Here is a 17,110-nt window from a genome sequence, read left to right on the forward strand (position 1 = left end):
TTAATTATAAAGCACACCAAGGCGTTCGCCCACACTATAAACAAATTCCCTGTATCTTTATTACTATAACCTTAAAACCCTGTACGCACACAGAACTAGAAAGATGATAGCTGTAGGAAAGTGCTTAGATTAGTAATATGCTCGTAGGGTGTTGCTCTCACAGTGATTACACCAACAGCAGCACAATTAATGCAAACCATGACTGGGAAATCCTGTTAAAACATGACACTTGAGGAAAAGGTTATTTCTTGCCCTCTGCCTCATTTGCTTCAAGGGAGAATTAAACTTCAGATGCCAATAATTCAGCGGCTATCACTCTAACAATACAGGCTGGCTTTCAACCTCTAGCATAATACACTGTCTAATCTGGGATCGCAGCCTGTATGTGGTAGATGATTACAGTAGCCAGCTTTAGAGACTTCAGAGTGAGGCGAGTCCGTATACACATAATTAACAACAGCTCTCTCAGAGGCTTCCACTTCAAATAGTAGCCGCGATAGCATGTTTTACAGCAGCCTGGTCAGCAAAGGCTGATAATGGATGGGGTAGCGTTAATGCTTGCAGTGTGTGTGTGCATGTACTTGTGTGCAGGTGTGTGTACGCCCCCAAATCTGATCTCCACCAAGCCAATGCCCAGTCCAGTCCAGTCCAGTCTAGTCCAGTCTAGTCCGGTCTGGCTGGGACTGGCTGGAGGCAGAGAGAGCAGACACCCAGCTACACCCTGCGCAGCCCATCTGGACTTCCTCTGACACCATCTTAGCTCACGTAGCTTTTCACATAACCTCCATGTAGCTTTGTCTTCTGCGTGTGTGTGATATTCTTATGTGTGTGTGTGTAGTGTGCATGAGGATTAAGAGTAAACGGCAACACGTATATGCATTTGCATGTTTGATTACGTGTGCGCGCAAATGAGTAACGGGCGTGCATCAGAGGGCTGTTTGTGTGCGTATGGGCGTGTGCGGGGATCACTTGTTCTTTGATTAATGTGTGTGCATGCATGGGTGTGAATGAAATGTGCAATCGATTCCCCTTGCTTTGCTTGTCTGATTTGCTCTTGAAGGTCAGCATCATGAGAGATGGCTGAGGGGAGAAACCTACTGCATGTGTATATCTCTGGACTATTTTCCCTCTGTTTTCACAGACACACACACACACACACACACACACACACACACACACCACACACATTAATTAAACTCTCTCTCCTAGGTATGTTGCACACACAGCCCAGCCTCCCCTATCAGATACAATATATGTAAGAACAGAGTCATTGTGCTGCCCCGAGCAGTCGAATAGCATTTGCATATCATTACTTTTGTTTTGGCTCTGTGAGGAAGGATATGGCCTGTACCATATCATTTTCCATCCTTTCAGTAATACCTGTGCTACACCAGTGAACACCACAGAACTTGAATTGGATTCTATTAATTTAAGCTCTATAATGAAAACACTCCCATCCACAGAAGAGAGGCTTAATGGTTGAGGCAAAAAGCCTTTTGGGCTTTAGTTAAAACTCACCTCACTATGAATTTTCACAGTCTGTTTGTTCTGTGAATCACCCTGGGGAGGGCTGCTTTGCACATTCAGACCATACACTTAAGACTTTCAGGGAGATTATGCTGGAGACTGAGATAATGAATCAGATTGTAATGTCTCCTGTCTACTTACCTCACTATTCAGCAGCACAGTATGAATTGTTGAGATGCACATCAAGCCTCTCTGTTCCCTAAATGGCTGACTGCATTTCCTGGTCAACTAGCTCAGTTTATGAGCTAATTAGCTAATGGTAGACCTCAAGCTGAGGCCTGGCTCCTTAACCAATCACAGAGCGGAGTTCGTGATGCATGAGATCCATATAGCTGGTCGTACACTAATGGTGGCAAGTGGAAATGCTGTGACGCCGCGACTAGGCTGCACACTCTATCTGTCTTTCTCTCCTCATTCGTCCGTCTTGCCGACTCATCACTTCTCTTTCGACCACCCTTCCATTTCTCTCTGCTTTTCTACATCTAAGCCTGGGCCCTCATTTGTTTTCTCCCTCTCCTCTTTCCTCCTTTGTTAGTCCCTCTCTCCATCTCTCTGACAAATATAGACTGGTGGAGGCAAGTGGGAGTGGAGCAGTGCATGTGAGCGATGGAGGCATCTGCTCCTCTCTTCATTCACTGCACTGACTTGCAAGTATTGATTTTTTTTGGTGCATATCAAATGTAATCACTTCATTTTTCTCTTTTATGAATAATATCAACATATACTGTATGGATGGTTTCCTACTATAGGGCCAACTGGGAAAAATGAACTTGCCAGGTGTAGTAATGCATAACAGAACTAATTCAAAAATACATTTACTGTATGGATATGGTGTAGCCCCTGATATGTAGTAAAAACAACAGGCTAACACAGATGCTTATGTTGTATCCTTTTGAAGTTATACCCTGAAATCATGAACTGGAAAGTGGCAGAACACAATAGTCTTAGCCATGAGATTATCCCTATGCTATAAACCATGAATCTGTAATACTGTAGCTCCTTTCTCTCATGCGTGGCATTGCTGAGCTGTAATTCAGAAAGCCCCGGCTGTATTCATCAACTTTTCTGTGGCTCTGAATCAGGAACACTGTGACAGAGCCCAAGCTTTCGGTTAATAGCAAAACCCTGACCCGAGAGAGGCAGGACCAACCAAATTCTCTCTACCATGGTACTGCGATACCACACGACACAAACAAAAAATGCATACAGCACCATACAGCCTTCATGGTCTAAGGTGCTGCAAATGGTAAATTACAAAACTGCTTCCTGGGTCCTCCTCCTCCGCCTCATGGACATTCCAGGGGAGTGCTTTGGGAAAGCATCCAACAGCCAGTCAATACGCTCCTCACATACAAACGCACAGATAAATGAAGCTCATGTCTTGGCAGGCATGTGTGCCAGCAGCTGTAGCGTTAAGAGCAGCAGATACGCAGAGAAATGCAGCGTTTGATGATGCCAATGATCAAGATCAAGCCGCCCCAAACAACACAGTGCTTAGTGCTGCTGACATCTGTATGGGTGATGTGGGTGGGGTCCAACTTTACGCTGATGCATTGCCAGTTGTAGGGATATAGTTGGTACCCTGATGGCACTAAGATAAACCCGTAGGCGGACTGTGTTAAAGGCATGATTTGCATTGATAATGGGATAATGGCCCACAGATATTTGCAGAGTAAGGGTAAATTATAAATGCCCATATGTAAATAGTATGTCCTGTTGGGTAGGCGTGATGGCTAATCTAAGTGTATTTACAACTAGGTGATAACAACCATTATGCACTTTTTGTGTAACAGGGCTCCATTATACATTTTGAGTCCTTTCTGTATGCCTATAAAGTGTGCAAGCATTATGCAAGCATTGTGACCTGTGCATCTGCAGCTATGTCTGTATGCCTTTATGTATGTTTGAATGCATGTATGAAAGCACGCATAGAAAGTAATTAACCTGTTATTGTTCCTGAGCTTGACGTGTCCCCCGGGCTCCAGAATCTGCCCGTTCTTCAGCCAGGTGAGCTGGGGCACCGGCTCGCCCTGCGCCTGGCAGGTGAAAATGGCGGTGGTGCCGACGGGCCGCGCGATGGACTGCGGCGGCTGCACAAACTCTGCTGGGGCTGAAGGGAGGAGGTGGGAAACACACAGAGTCAGGAGAGATATGGTCTAATTCCCATCATCGCAAACATCTGTTCTGTCACTGCCTGAGAAACAAACTAGTATAAGATTTGAGCCGGATTGATATTCTGTCCTCCCGAGGTGCAACGTCTGAAAAGAAGTATGAGAAAATAGGGAGAAAAGAGAGAGACAGAGTAGCAATAAAGCGGGAAAGAGAGGGAGAGAGAGAGAGAGAGAGAGAGAGAGAGGAGAGAGAGAGAGAGAGAGAGAGAGAGAGAGAGAGAAAGAGATAGGCTAGAGTGTACCAGCCTCATGCTATTTATTATAAAGAGACGGTGTACCATATTAGAGGCAAAAAATTGTCACAAATCCCTAGCACAGGATCAATTAGCTGGATTATAGGAGACGTTCAGATCAATGTAGATACGGGGAAGTGAGCGAAAGAGCGAGAGAAAGGGAGAGCAGGACAGTCGGCACAAGAGAGAGCGAGAGAATGTGTGAGTGAGAGAGAGAGAGAGAGAGAGAGAGAGAGAGATATGTAGAAACTGGGGTGGCAGTGCAATGCTTACAGTAAGTGCATGAAAATCACACATTACAGCACTAATAGGTGTCCTTTTGGTTAAAAAAAAAAGTCCATAAAAAACCCCATGAAAATCAAGTGATGCAGTTTGTAATAGGAACTGTAGTTAGTAGTCTTGTCCGGCCTCATCCCATGCTATGGGCTCGCAGCTATAGCCCATTAGTGGTAATAACTTCTCCATATTAAATGGCTCTCACCTCTTAGCAGTATAGGTACTTTAAATCATATAGAGTCGTTGCCTTTACATCAGCCAGTGTTTTAAATCCTGGGTTGCTGCTCTTATCCGAGCTGAGAGGTAGAGAGGTATTGTATCATTGCCTCTGTACTCGCTGTCCCGCCAGCAGTTATCAATGATTTGATAACTTGAATTATTTATGCCCGTGTTAACTCAAGAAATAAATGTTAAGATAATTACAATATCAGTGCTAGAGGGTGCGAAGCTGGATCGCTGATCGTATCATATTACCTCCACTCTCTACCTCCACTCTCTCCTGCCTTCCTTCCTTCCTTCCCCATCATCTGGCTTCCCATTACCACTGAGATTGGGCAATTGGAGTCCGTTTCTGTTTCAGTACATTTTAAAAATTGCTGTATCAGCTGCTGCTGTATCAATTGTTGCTTGTAAAAACTATTTGATTCTACTGTTAAGTGTGTTTGAGCACAGAGTGCCAACAGGACCAGTGATTCTTGTTGGTATAGTGAATAAGATAATGAAAATAAAACTGTTAAAACAAGATAGTGCGTGACACTTTTTCAATGTAAGCCTTTCCTTTTATCTCTCTGGAAGAAAGGTGAGGCGCCTGGCCCTCAGGCACTTGAATGTTGTCTGCTCAGAATTATGTGACGGCCCTTTAATTTATCTCTCTTTCTCTTTCCCCCCTTCATCCTCTCCCTTTCTTTCTCTCTCTCTCTCTCTCTCTCTCTCTCTCGTTTGTTCTTTGCAGGCTGTCTTAAGGTGAAGGTCAAGGGGAGCCAGGGAAGATATTGATTTGCAACTGTAAGGGTGTGGGTTAGACCATCAGCGCTATCTTTCTTCATCTCGTTCCCTCTTTTCCCACTTTCTTCTTCCTTCTGTCTTTGTCTCCCTTGTGTCTCTATTGTACCTCCAAATGAACCAAAGGGACACCTAATTGGTTCAGTGCATCAGTGCTGTTGTTAATGTGTAAAGGCTGGGGATTTTAATTGTTTCACCACCGCATGGGTTTGAGGTTCGAGCTGCACATCCCCTGTCCGCCCTGCTGCTGTTCTGAACTGATACTCATTGAGACCATCTCACATTCATAGAAACATCTGGTATGGGATATTTACGCTACTATATGGACCAATTCTTCAAGGCTGTATAGTAAAAATAGCTTGTTCTTTCTCATAATGAAATAGGCCTTACCTCGATCCATTTGGGAGTTAAAAGTGCATCCTAGTTTTCACAAATCAATAACAAAACCAAAGAAATTGACACATAATTAACAGCTGTGGCTTTTCTTCTTTGTTCCTGCAAGGGTAGGGGCTTGTCTCTGAGCTGTCAGGCAGATTAAATGAAATATTGACCAGGAGCGTTATTGCTATGGGCTGAGGCAAAGTGTGGGCCATGTGATCAATACCTGAGCGAGGTGGATGCTGAATGCATCCTGCTCGGTGACAATTAATGCGCGGGGCCACCCACCTACCACCCGCCATCCCATTGGCCAGAACCATTGGTCTGTCTCTGAACATAATCATCAAATTCTTCCTAGGTACTAACTCTCATTCCCTTATTAATGAAAATGGAAGTATAGTATAAATAATACAGCATCAGAGTCATTCGGAGGGTAACTTTAAGTCTGGCAAATCTGCTTCTCCCATTAACTCGAGATAATTGATTAATCTAAGTCCCCCCCCCCATGGTCAATATACTGAGAGGCCGGAGATTCACATGCATTACCTAATCAACTGACCATGAGTATATTTATGCGCTTGTAGTCTCCCTCTATATATTGTATCACAGTACTGGTCTAGTCGGACCGGCACATCCTCTTCACCCAGGACTCACCTTGGACCACTAGACGTCCCTGAGCAGTCCTCCGAACACGGGTCCCTGGTTTGTTAGCAGCACACACATAGACCCCTGAGTGCTGCACACCCACATCTGAGATCATCAGGTTCCCCGTGCCGAGAACCTGGATGCCTTCCACACCGATGGGACGGCCATCTACCCAGGGAGAGAGGGAGGGAGAGAGAGAGAGAGAGAGAGAGAGAGAGAGAGAGAGAGAGAGAGAGAGAGAGATGGGGAAAAAAATTAAATAGGCCAGCAAAAAAAAAGAGTTAGGTGTGCATATGTACAGTGAGGAGGGAGGGTGGGTTCTACTAGCACTACTACTTTAAAGATCAGAGTAAGCTTAAGTCCACCACATGAATGATTGATTAAACCTACTGCACATGCTTACACACGCACACACACACACACACACACAAGTGAAAGGAGGCGATGCTATTTCTGGCCTTCCCAGAGGTCGGGAATGCAGTTTTCACAGTGAACTGCAGTGCAGTTCTCAGAACTGTGACAGAGCATGTCTTGTTAAGATGACGCTAGTACAATAGGAACCAGGGTGACATAGAGGGAGGAGGGTCGCTGAGTTCATGGTGTGTGTACTGTATAGCTTATTTTCTGCATGTGTGTGCATACGTATGCGAGTCATTTCAAAAGGTCTTTATTATCACCATTTAATAGCATACACTATTCCACAGAAAGACCTTGCATTTCAACCACGCACTTAAAAACTAACGAAAAAATATAAATAAAGACAGAAAACCCTACAACAATTACATGTTATTCATACAGTCATGAGAAAGCGCGAGAGAGACGCTAGAAAGTCCCTGTGATAGAGGATTGTGTTTTCAAATGTTTTACAATGAATGAGCATTTTCAATGTAGTGTGCAGTACCTGCACTGCACCTTTTCTAATGGATGTTCAGTTAATCTAAGCTTGCACACTTGAGCAGGAATCTTTTCTGCCTGTCAGACAAAGCCTTGCAGTACATCGCATTATAAGCGTTACACAGGGGATTTTCCAAATACAGTGGGGGCCCAGAAACTGTAACTGCAACTTCTTATCTATCTCCTCACACTATCACAATGCTTAACCCTGATAACTAGTTGGCAGTGGGGCAAAGATGGTATTTTGCTATAGCTCCCTCCTCTCTGTTCTCGCTGTAGTTACAAGATAAGCCCGCACTTTCCTGTGCGCCCTATCTGCAGTCCCAACCCCAACAATGACTTGGTCCTGGTCCTGATATTGGCCATAAGGCCAAGGGGGGTATTTGAATCCCATCTATAATTTCCATCTGCAGCCTGTAAGCCTGTATGGTCTTGATGTGTTAAAAGGCCAGGCAGGGGAGATGGGGGCCATGCTGGACACATGCAGAGGCAGCAGCTCCAGCCAGAGACACATGCCATATGGTCACTACTCAGCAGTCTATTTTCTGGATGTATTTCTATAAAAGCACTGTACAGGTCCTCAAATATTTAACACATATAAGTAAAGTAAGTAAGTACATGTTTATTTATATAGCACCTTTCGAAACTAGGGGTTACAAAGTGCTTCACAAACGTAAAGGAACAGCAGTGATGTAAAAAAAAAAGAGAGTAAAAAAAGAAAGAGAATGAAATTTGTTAAAGACTGGCATGAAAAGACGGGTTTTGCTGTTTAAAACAATCAGCTCCATTTGCTGATCTCACACTCAGGCTGTTCCCTCTTAGTTGAAGTTTAGGTCTGAAGTCCTAATCGACCTTGCAGCTTTGTGGGGGCTCAACAATCCACAAATATACGATGGGGCACGGCCGTTTCATGCTTTATAAGTAATCAGAAAAATCTTAAAGTCAATACGGAACTTAATTGGCTGCCAGTGGGGTGAAGCCAATGTAGGAGTGATGTGAGCTGTGCGTGGGGCTTTTGTGAGAAGTCTCACAGCTGTATTTTGTTGTAATCTGCCCTTGGTGGATTGACTGAGGCATGTGAACAAGGAATTACAATAAACGGGAGGAGGTAAAAGCATAAATCTTTCCAAATCTTGAACAGATAGCATAGGGCATACGTTAGCAATATTCGTTAGTTGGAAAAAAAACTGCATCAATTTTTTGACATAACTATCAATCTTTGGTCTGCCTTAGAGAACAGAATAGAATATATAACTTGGGGATGTTCTTTTGGTGATAGATTACAAGGAAGACAATATTTTCATTAATCATGACAAATTATTAAAATGAAATAAATCACTCCACCTTGCTGGGCAAGTGGTTACGCTCTCCCTCTCTCACTCTTGGTGATGGGTATTCTATTGCTATTCCTACCTCTTCCCATAATCACTGACTCACAGCTCACTGGACCACAAAGAAGCCGTTTTTTGTCTTAATAGAAGCATTTTTTTTTCTTTTCTTGCCTTTTCTTCTCTTTCTCTCCCTCTCTCTCTTTCTCTCTCCATCGGTTTCTCTCTGTCAGGCACTAATTTGGTTAGTGTCAGAGTAGAAAGAGAGCAAGCTAGCAGGCTGTGGTGCTGATGAATGAAAAGCACCAAACAAACTCTGGCATTAAGGAGTGACTGATGTGAATCTATCAGATTCATTATGCGGCTTATCCCAGCCTCCCTGCCGTAATCTAATACACACAAATCCCATCGTGTTAGCATTTCATTCTAGCAACATTGTGTAAGGCAATATCCTCAATCTGATTATGCCCAACTGGTTGGGAGGGGCAGCAATTTACATTTTGAACAGCAAATCAGATTGGATAATAGCTAAGGAATACAGATACCAGATTGGAAAATTGGTCACGACAGAGTTTGAGTGATAGTCAAAAAAAATGCATGAGGAAGTGGGGGGGGGGGGGGGGGGAACAAATCCTATCCGTCTCAACACCTCATATCAATTACTGTGAAGCTCTCCAGTGCTTCTGCGTCACTTTGGAGGTTCAACTTCATGAGGGGATGAAGGACGCATTCATCAAGAACAGAACATAATGTTTAGCCCTCAGAGCTAATGTAGAATCCCCTTTCCTCATGTATACACAATAAATATTCTACTATAGCAGACATATATACATGTACATTATACAATGCAAGGTAGACCAAAGGTGTGTTGCCAATTACACACAGACACATTTAAACATGCACACACAAACATGCAATTTGTGCCAGTAGCTGAAAAATTTTCTTGGGGTGAAAACACACTGGGCCCTTTTCCTTCTATCTAATCAGCACTTTTTCTTACCTAGTCTGCTCCAAGACACGATGGGCCGAGGGTATCCTGTAGCAACACATTCCAAGATGGCGGTTTGGTGAACAGTGAGGGTGAGGTTTTCTGGACCAACCAGAATCACAGGCTCTTTGTAAACAGACGACTGGGAGCCTGGAAAACAAGGGAGAGGGGAGCAAGAGATGGCTGTGAGTCTGAGAGCGTGATGGATGGCTTCCTTTAATTGGATTTCTCTATAGTGCATTATCTTGATATGTTGTATCTCTTAGATCAGGCAGAGAAACAATGGGTTTGGGAAATCTTTGGAATATGTTGGATAGATAAACAGGGAAAAAAGCAATGGCACTATTCAAGCAGTGATGGTGAGAACAAAAGAATGGTACAGAATACAGCACATGCTGTATGGCTAAGTAACCGACAGTGAGGGTATGTGTGCATACTTTCCATAACATAAAAGATTAGTATGCCTTATAGTAGGTAGATATGTTCATTATAGGTATCAATATGACAACCTGAAACAGTGAGGTGTGCCTCTGCGCTGTGTTTCACTCCTGCACTGTTGTGGGCCACACAGCAGAACTTTCCACTGTCCTCCTGACGCACTCCTGTAATCTGCAGAACACCTGTAGGCAGAAGGGTGTACCTACAAGACATAAAGAAAAAAACCCAGAAGGATAGAGAGAGGACAGGAACAGAGACAGACAGAAAGAGAGACAAACAAGAGAGAAAAAGAGAGAGATCATCTGGATGTGAACGAGCGAAGTGTAGCCTTCTGTAACAGTGTCCAGCCAGACTGTGCTGCGGTCCTACCTCTCGTCCTTGGTGTCCACCGGACGGCCGTCTTTCTCCCAGCTGATGACAGGCTCTGGCAGGCCGTGGATCTGGCACTGGAACCGGGCCACACCAGACTCCTCAGCATGTACTGATTCGGGTTGGACATGGAAGTCTGCCATGGCTGGAGAGGGAGGAAGGGGGGGCATTAGCTCAAGAGGCAAACTCTTTAATAACACAACATGGCTGCAGAACAACCCAATACAGTAGACTGGCTGCTAATGTGAAAGAAGTATTTCTTTTAGATTTGTTTTCCCTTAAGTTGAATCCATGAGAAATCTGTCGATTTCATAATAATGTAACATTTGTTGGCCAAACGATGTACGGAGAAATCTCCTGACAAGTCTATCATTACCACATATTGATAAAGTGTGCAGGGCCAAAGTGCCATAAAACAGCATCACAACAGCGCAGTATGACATACCAATGCCAAACAATGTATTCATTAACTCAGATACTCTAACTGATCATACTGTATTTATGTCTTTACTTTGCATTATCATGTTATGCAGAAAACTATAGCCCAGATGAGGGTGATGATTTATAAGGTGAAAATACAGACTGGCTGAACAAAGACCCAAAGTAGGTTCAAATTGCTGTATTTGGGATACAATAATTCTATTTCTATATAAAACTAAATGAGGATATTTTCTGAATAACCACCTCTTGGGTCATAATGATGGACATCAATATAGCTAATGCACTATAGGTTCATTCTCTTTTCACCCATTGAAAGTCTGAACAAATGTTGTTGGAGACACCCAGGTTTGTGTTCAATATGCCTATGAAGTTGTACTTCACTACATTCAATAGAGAATAGGCTGCAGTGACCGCTGCAATGATCTACATTGGCTACCAGTGAAAGTGGGTCAGAGGTAGCAGAAACTTGATAGACATAAGCTAAAAAAATTAAAATGGCTTTATTTTCCTTAGAAAATTACTTATTCTGAGAGAAATATTTATTTTTTTCAAAAATGATATAGCTACTTGTTTCAATAGGATTATCTGATTAATGTAATCTAGACCCAAATGCTGTGTAAGCCTAGCTCACTCAGTTATCTCTGAAGTCTCAGCATATTAGCATGCTTTTGTCATACTGGCTCTAATCATTTACCTTCTCAAACATGTCATATCTCTCCAAAAGTCACCACAAAGATAAACATGCAGGTTATACGAGAATATCTGCTATTCTTCTAAGCTTATGCTGCATAACAATTCAAAGGGCCCACTTAAATGAAGACATGACACAAGTACTGCAGTCATACCCGAAGTGATGGCTACGCATGTGAAATAAGGTGGTAGGAATGTTCCTGCCATATGTTAACATTCATGTAGGTCAGACACCTTTCTGAGAACACATGCTAACACACACAGAAATATACACACATTCATATAGCATAACAAATATCAATATCCGTGCCCTGAGTCTCATTCAACTGCGCTTCACATATCTACTCCCAGCAGAACAAAGGCGGCATGGAAGGTGGAGCGAGCCACAAACTCAATTAGAGAGAGGCCTGTTTCTTTCACAGTTCTCCCACCATCCTCAAGACAAGTGTACTCATTTAAATGTCAACCATAATTAACTTGGAGCGAGGAGGACTTATCTGAACACTGTTAGCATAACAAGAGGGACAGACCCGCTTGTTGTCTCATGCGCTGCTCTTTTCCAAACTGTAGGCTACGTTTAGTCGTTGCTCCGGATGAACAAGTAGTAAGCAGCATCCTGCAGAAAGCTTATGCATGTCTGAAATGTGCTTGTGCTGGCCGCTGTCTGTTTGTCCTTGTGGTAATGTGCGTTGTTTCCCAGCTGTATCCTCTGATGTTAAGTGCATGTGCTCGTACTTATTATTGCTGCATTGCTCCATGTCTGTGTCCGTTCTGCACTGCTGATTGCTGAGTTCTATTTATTCACTGGCTTATCTACTGTTTCTGTATTAAATTTTGTCTATTGACATGTCTCGTTCATGTTTATTTTATGTGGCAGGCTTGTCTTTTCTGAAAGCCCAATACAGAGACGGAGTATAGTGCTGCCTGTGGTAGCACTGCCGGCATACGACTCACTTTGTTTATGTTGATTTTTTTGGATTGAAACATTTTTTTCAACCTCAAATTACATATATAATTTGACCATGCTCTTGATGCAAGAACTGCCAGCATGTGTCATTGTACTATGTAATTGTGCCTGTACATATGACAAACAGCTAGTCATGGTTTTGAATGTATCTGGATGCTATTAATAGTGTGTCTATTTTCTGCGAAAGGCCTACCTTCTAAGAATCATGCATAAACCCATAATTGGCCACTTAAATAGTGGTGTGCTAAAATCTAAAATATTTATACATTAATAAAGCACAGACCCACACGCACACACATTCTTCTTAATGAGACAGAGAGAGAGAAAGAGAGAGAGAGGGAGAGAGAGAGAGAGGGAGAGAGAGAGAGAGAGAGAGAGAGAGAAATAATATACTGCATATAGAGTGGCAGTACGTTGCATCAGTGGTCTTAAGCTGTGATTATTCCATCTCAGAGCCTAATGAGAAACGTGGCATTCTCCAACACGACTTGACCTTAGAGCTCCAAATGGATGTATGGGGCTCTGATGAAAATTTAAACATGCTAATTTAGCATTCTTCCAGCACTGACAGTTCAGCCTTCTTAAGGTATGAGATCTATATAGGAAGGTAGAGATAGGACATTTAATGTTTCCATCATTGTTGCCTCAAGAAATACTGTAAGTCTGACTGTTACTCAGCCTGACACATTTCTAGGGCATGCATTTTTATTTTACCTCCTTACCACATTACATATAAGGCCACAATTAAACAGCTGGACTTTTTTACTGAGGTAATTCGGGCTAAGTGCTCCTCTCAAGGGCCCAACTGCAATGTCTCCACCTGGGACTCACAACCTTCTATCATAAAGTGTTTTAGGCCTACCTCACTGCTGAGCAGAGATGGCTTAAACTTCACAGTGAAAATAAATACTGTTTCATAAGCTAACCCCATTATTATAGCAGATATACAGCTCTTTACTGGTCCTTCGTATAACAGCAGCACCCCTTTGACAGAGCCATGATTCACAAAAAAACACCTTTTGTCTTTCATTTCATCAAAGTTTTCACACAATGAAAATCACTGCAAGCTAGGTAAGTCAAGAAAAACTACCAAGCTATTCAATATTGGCCCGCAACTCTTATGGGTTCTCCCTCCATGCATCCTTTACTATAGTGAGAGTAGACAAAATCAATCAGCAATGCTTTCTGGCTTGGTCTGCTGTAATTCAGAGCCTGGGGCAGTGACGGCAGTGTGTAGCATTGAATTAGAGCCCCGGAGGCACTGCCACTGCTGATACACATAGTCTAGGTGTGGTGAAACAGCGAGGTATCCTTCAGAACACAATGTACAGAAACGTGGAGAACAGAGCACTTATGACTAACGTGATCAAAGCAGCTAGCTGTCTTCGAATACACTCTCCGATTAAGACACACACACACAGGCATCCGCGGGCACACCGCTGTTTGTGCAGTTTGTGTCTGTTGCTGTGAGAGGAACACTGGGGACACGGAGAAAGAAACGAAATTGGGCATGAATGCTGAAGAACAAAGGAGTAAAAAGGAAGACCAGCGCCTAAAAGAGCTTTCTCGTGCATCTCTGCCAAGTAGTCATGGTGTCCGCTGATCTGGCTGTTGTGTGTGTCCGCAGACACGACCCCCCTAACGGGCCCCACCCTTAGCCCTCATGCATAAAACATGGCTGCGCTGAGAGGCCCACACCCCTGCCACTGTCTACACACACACACACCCACACACACAGGGACACAGACACAATTGGAAAATCACAATATGTAGGGATACATAAATAAACACATACAGAGGCAGAGAAAGAAATCCTCATGCTGAATGTAAAAGGAAACAGGCATTCATAATCTGGCATTGCTCTTGTGCCCTTTATTGTTGGAGAGACTAATCTAAATGAATATAACACACCAACAAATACACATACACACATACACATACAAACAGCTGCATGCACATACACAGATACACACACACACACACACACACACACACACACACACAAAGACACACACTGAACACACAGTTGATCAGATATGAGGCAGTGAGGTACTCTCACCCCAAAGCCCAGTTCCAGCAGACTTTGTTTTTCTATTCTTTTTTTTTATTGTTCCAGCCAGAGTGTCACTTTGCAGAGCATTCAGAAAATTCACACATGATTAGAGATTGTCCACTACCAGCGTGGCCCTGCTAGTGTACAGTAAATGAAGCAGCTCTAATGACTGCAATGAGTTAGAGAGGGTGGGGAGCATGCTAAAAGAAAGCCATACATTAGTGCACAGTGAGGAAATCGCTCCTTTTTAACGCACAGCGGTTCACAATGACAATCACCACACAAGTATGACTGAGTGAGTAATAGGAGGAAAGGGCAGAGGCAGGAGATGTGGAGTGTGGTGATTTACTGTAGATGTGGAGCAAAGCTGTGAATCTTAGCTCTGACCATCTAATAATAGTCAAGAACTGACTGGCACTGCCCTTCTGTTTCACAATTTACAATTTACATCAGGAAGACATGAACCTAAAATATCTTTTTGACATGCTTGCCCTGAAATCTCACAAAGACACACAAGGCATAAATTATGAATGCAAGTGTGGATGCGCTATTACTGATACTGGTATTGGATTTTGGGCCGATGCCAAGAGCCAGCAGAAATGAAGAATTTCCCCATCCTAAAATTCCATACTACAAGTCACGTATAACAGAGGTTCAAGCAAAGTGATCTGATTTTCTGCCCTTTATAGAAGAAAGAAAGATCTCTCTAATGGGGAAATGTGGATTATATCTCAATTATTTGAATGACCCCTATCTCAATTATCGCCCCAAACTAATGGTCCATGTCTTTATTGTTCAGTAAAAGTAATGTAATCTCAACAGTAGTTGGAATTCATCCCCTCCCCAACAAAACACACACACACACACACAAGATGAGCTAATGATCAACAGGGTGATTAAAAGCCCAAACGGCGCTGTTTTCCTGTGACGACCCTCAATGCAGAGGAAAACGACACAATTCAACCAATCTGATGAGACATTTCCATGTTTCACACACACGTGGTCACGATGGATGTTTTCCCTGGGTGGAGGATGATTCATCGATGTGACAGAGTTAATGACGCCAGCAGAGAGGGACGCACGTCCTGCAGCACCGCTCAAACCTCCAGCTATGGTGTGAAGCTTCAGTGAACTCCCATGTTATAATGTCATCGCCCTCCCTCATACCTCTCCTTGCCTCCAGCCCCCCACCCCATTCATTTCACTCACACCCCTCTCTCCCCTCCCCTCCACCCCTCCTCTCCAGGTCCTCTCAAGCCTGTGACATCATTGAGCACATGTTGTTCTATCTGTGGTGACGACTGCCGTGGTCCCCCCCCCCCCCCCCCCCCCATCTCGGTAAACCAGTAAAATAGAGATGAGGCCCATAAATAATGGAGATGGTGTACGACGCTATTCCAGCGTGGAGAGCCAACACTTCAACAGCCTTTAAATAGCCGCCCCTGAAATAGCAGGCTCTGTGCCGGGACCCCAGAGATGGCATTTTAATGCAGATGTGCAATTTTATTGGCTCCCTGCCCCACTACACCCACCCCCTCTCTCCCCCCGCAGCCTGGGCACTCCTGTGATCAAGCTGCAGGTCCGTGGTGCGTGATGCTTATCACCCACGAAAAGGACAAGCCTGGGCTGTGCTCGGTCTTCCTCTGACACCCCACCCATTCCCCTCCATTAATGCACTGGCACAGCAACACCTTTCTACGGCAGCACCTGCTTGAGCAAACACATCCGTTGTGCTGCATCTGCCGCCCAGGGCCGAGGGACGGGCTCTTCTTCAGACCAACACACCCTAGGAGGACAGTAGGGCTCACGAAACACACCTATAGGTTGTATTAAAAGCTCCTAAGCCAATATACCTGCAACACGAGCCATACAGAGAGTCCTTGCAAGCTTGTTTTCTCAGTTATTTTTTCCTTGTTTGTGTAAAGAATGGCAGTTCAGCTTCCCTCTTTACCCTTTGTTTTGATTCATAACTTAAACAAAACACTTCCATCTTCCCTTGTGATGACATTTTTAATTGTATTTTAGTATCATAGTACAGTAGTATCATAATTACCAACAGCTAGAAAAATATTAACCAATATAAAGCGTGTTCAAGGGCATGCTTTATGTCTATACTTGAATGCAATAAGCCATGTCTTCTGTTGGGGGTTTCACAGTCCAAGACAGGAAAACTTACTCTTAGTCTTTGGTGTTTGCATGCTGTTTCTGTAACAGTGAAAACTATGAAGTACACAGTTTTAAAAAGATTTATCTAAGAACTATGACGTATGCAGTTTTTAAGAAGATTAAATGTCAATATTGTTTCATTCTTAAAAGGAGAAGAGGCAGGCTGACCACCTTCTAAATGTAATTAGCTTTTCAGACAGAGAAGATATTCAGAAAAGAGAGTGACAGCATAGCATGAGCCAGATTCATATGATGCACTTCCCAGACAAACACACTACTGTAGTCAAACACTCAAGCACCAGGGCATGAGCTTACTTTATTTTAACAAATGACAGATCAGCTCACATGGATCAGCTAAATGTCTACCAAGGTAAAGATAAGATATTCTGCATTCTACCCACTCCCAATTTGTCTTTCCATTATTCTCTTTCTTTGCTAAGCAGGTCTTGTGGTGGCTCTGCCCTGCATCAGGACGCTCTCCTCTCAAGATTTGATTTCCAATACCACAGCTGAACATGACAGATTTTCTTACTTGAAAGAATTT

The 17,110-nt window shown here is 43.4% G+C and overlaps 1 protein-coding gene across 1 annotated transcript in view; it reads right to left on the bottom strand.

The window, feature by feature from the left end:
• igdcc3 (immunoglobulin superfamily, DCC subclass, member 3) overlaps positions 1-17,110 on the bottom strand; it is a 56,614-nt gene that overhangs the window by 11,097 nt on the left and 28,407 nt on the right. The window contains exons 3-7 of the mRNA XM_071917209.2: positions 10,250-10,394; positions 9,952-10,082; positions 9,455-9,592; positions 6,242-6,400; positions 3,472-3,637 (exon numbers count right to left, since the gene is read on the bottom strand). Of these exons, the coding sequence (XP_071773310.2) occupies positions 3,472-3,637; positions 6,242-6,400; positions 9,455-9,592; positions 9,952-10,082; positions 10,250-10,394 (739 nt within the window). The remainder of the gene's footprint in view (positions 1-3,471; positions 3,638-6,241; positions 6,401-9,454; positions 9,593-9,951; positions 10,083-10,249; positions 10,395-17,110) is intronic.

Source organism: Centroberyx gerrardi, chromosome 1, assembly GCF_048128805.1.
Source record: "Centroberyx gerrardi isolate f3 chromosome 1, fCenGer3.hap1.cur.20231027, whole genome shotgun sequence".
Classification (NCBI taxonomy): domain Eukaryota; kingdom Metazoa; phylum Chordata; class Actinopteri; order Beryciformes; family Berycidae; genus Centroberyx; species Centroberyx gerrardi.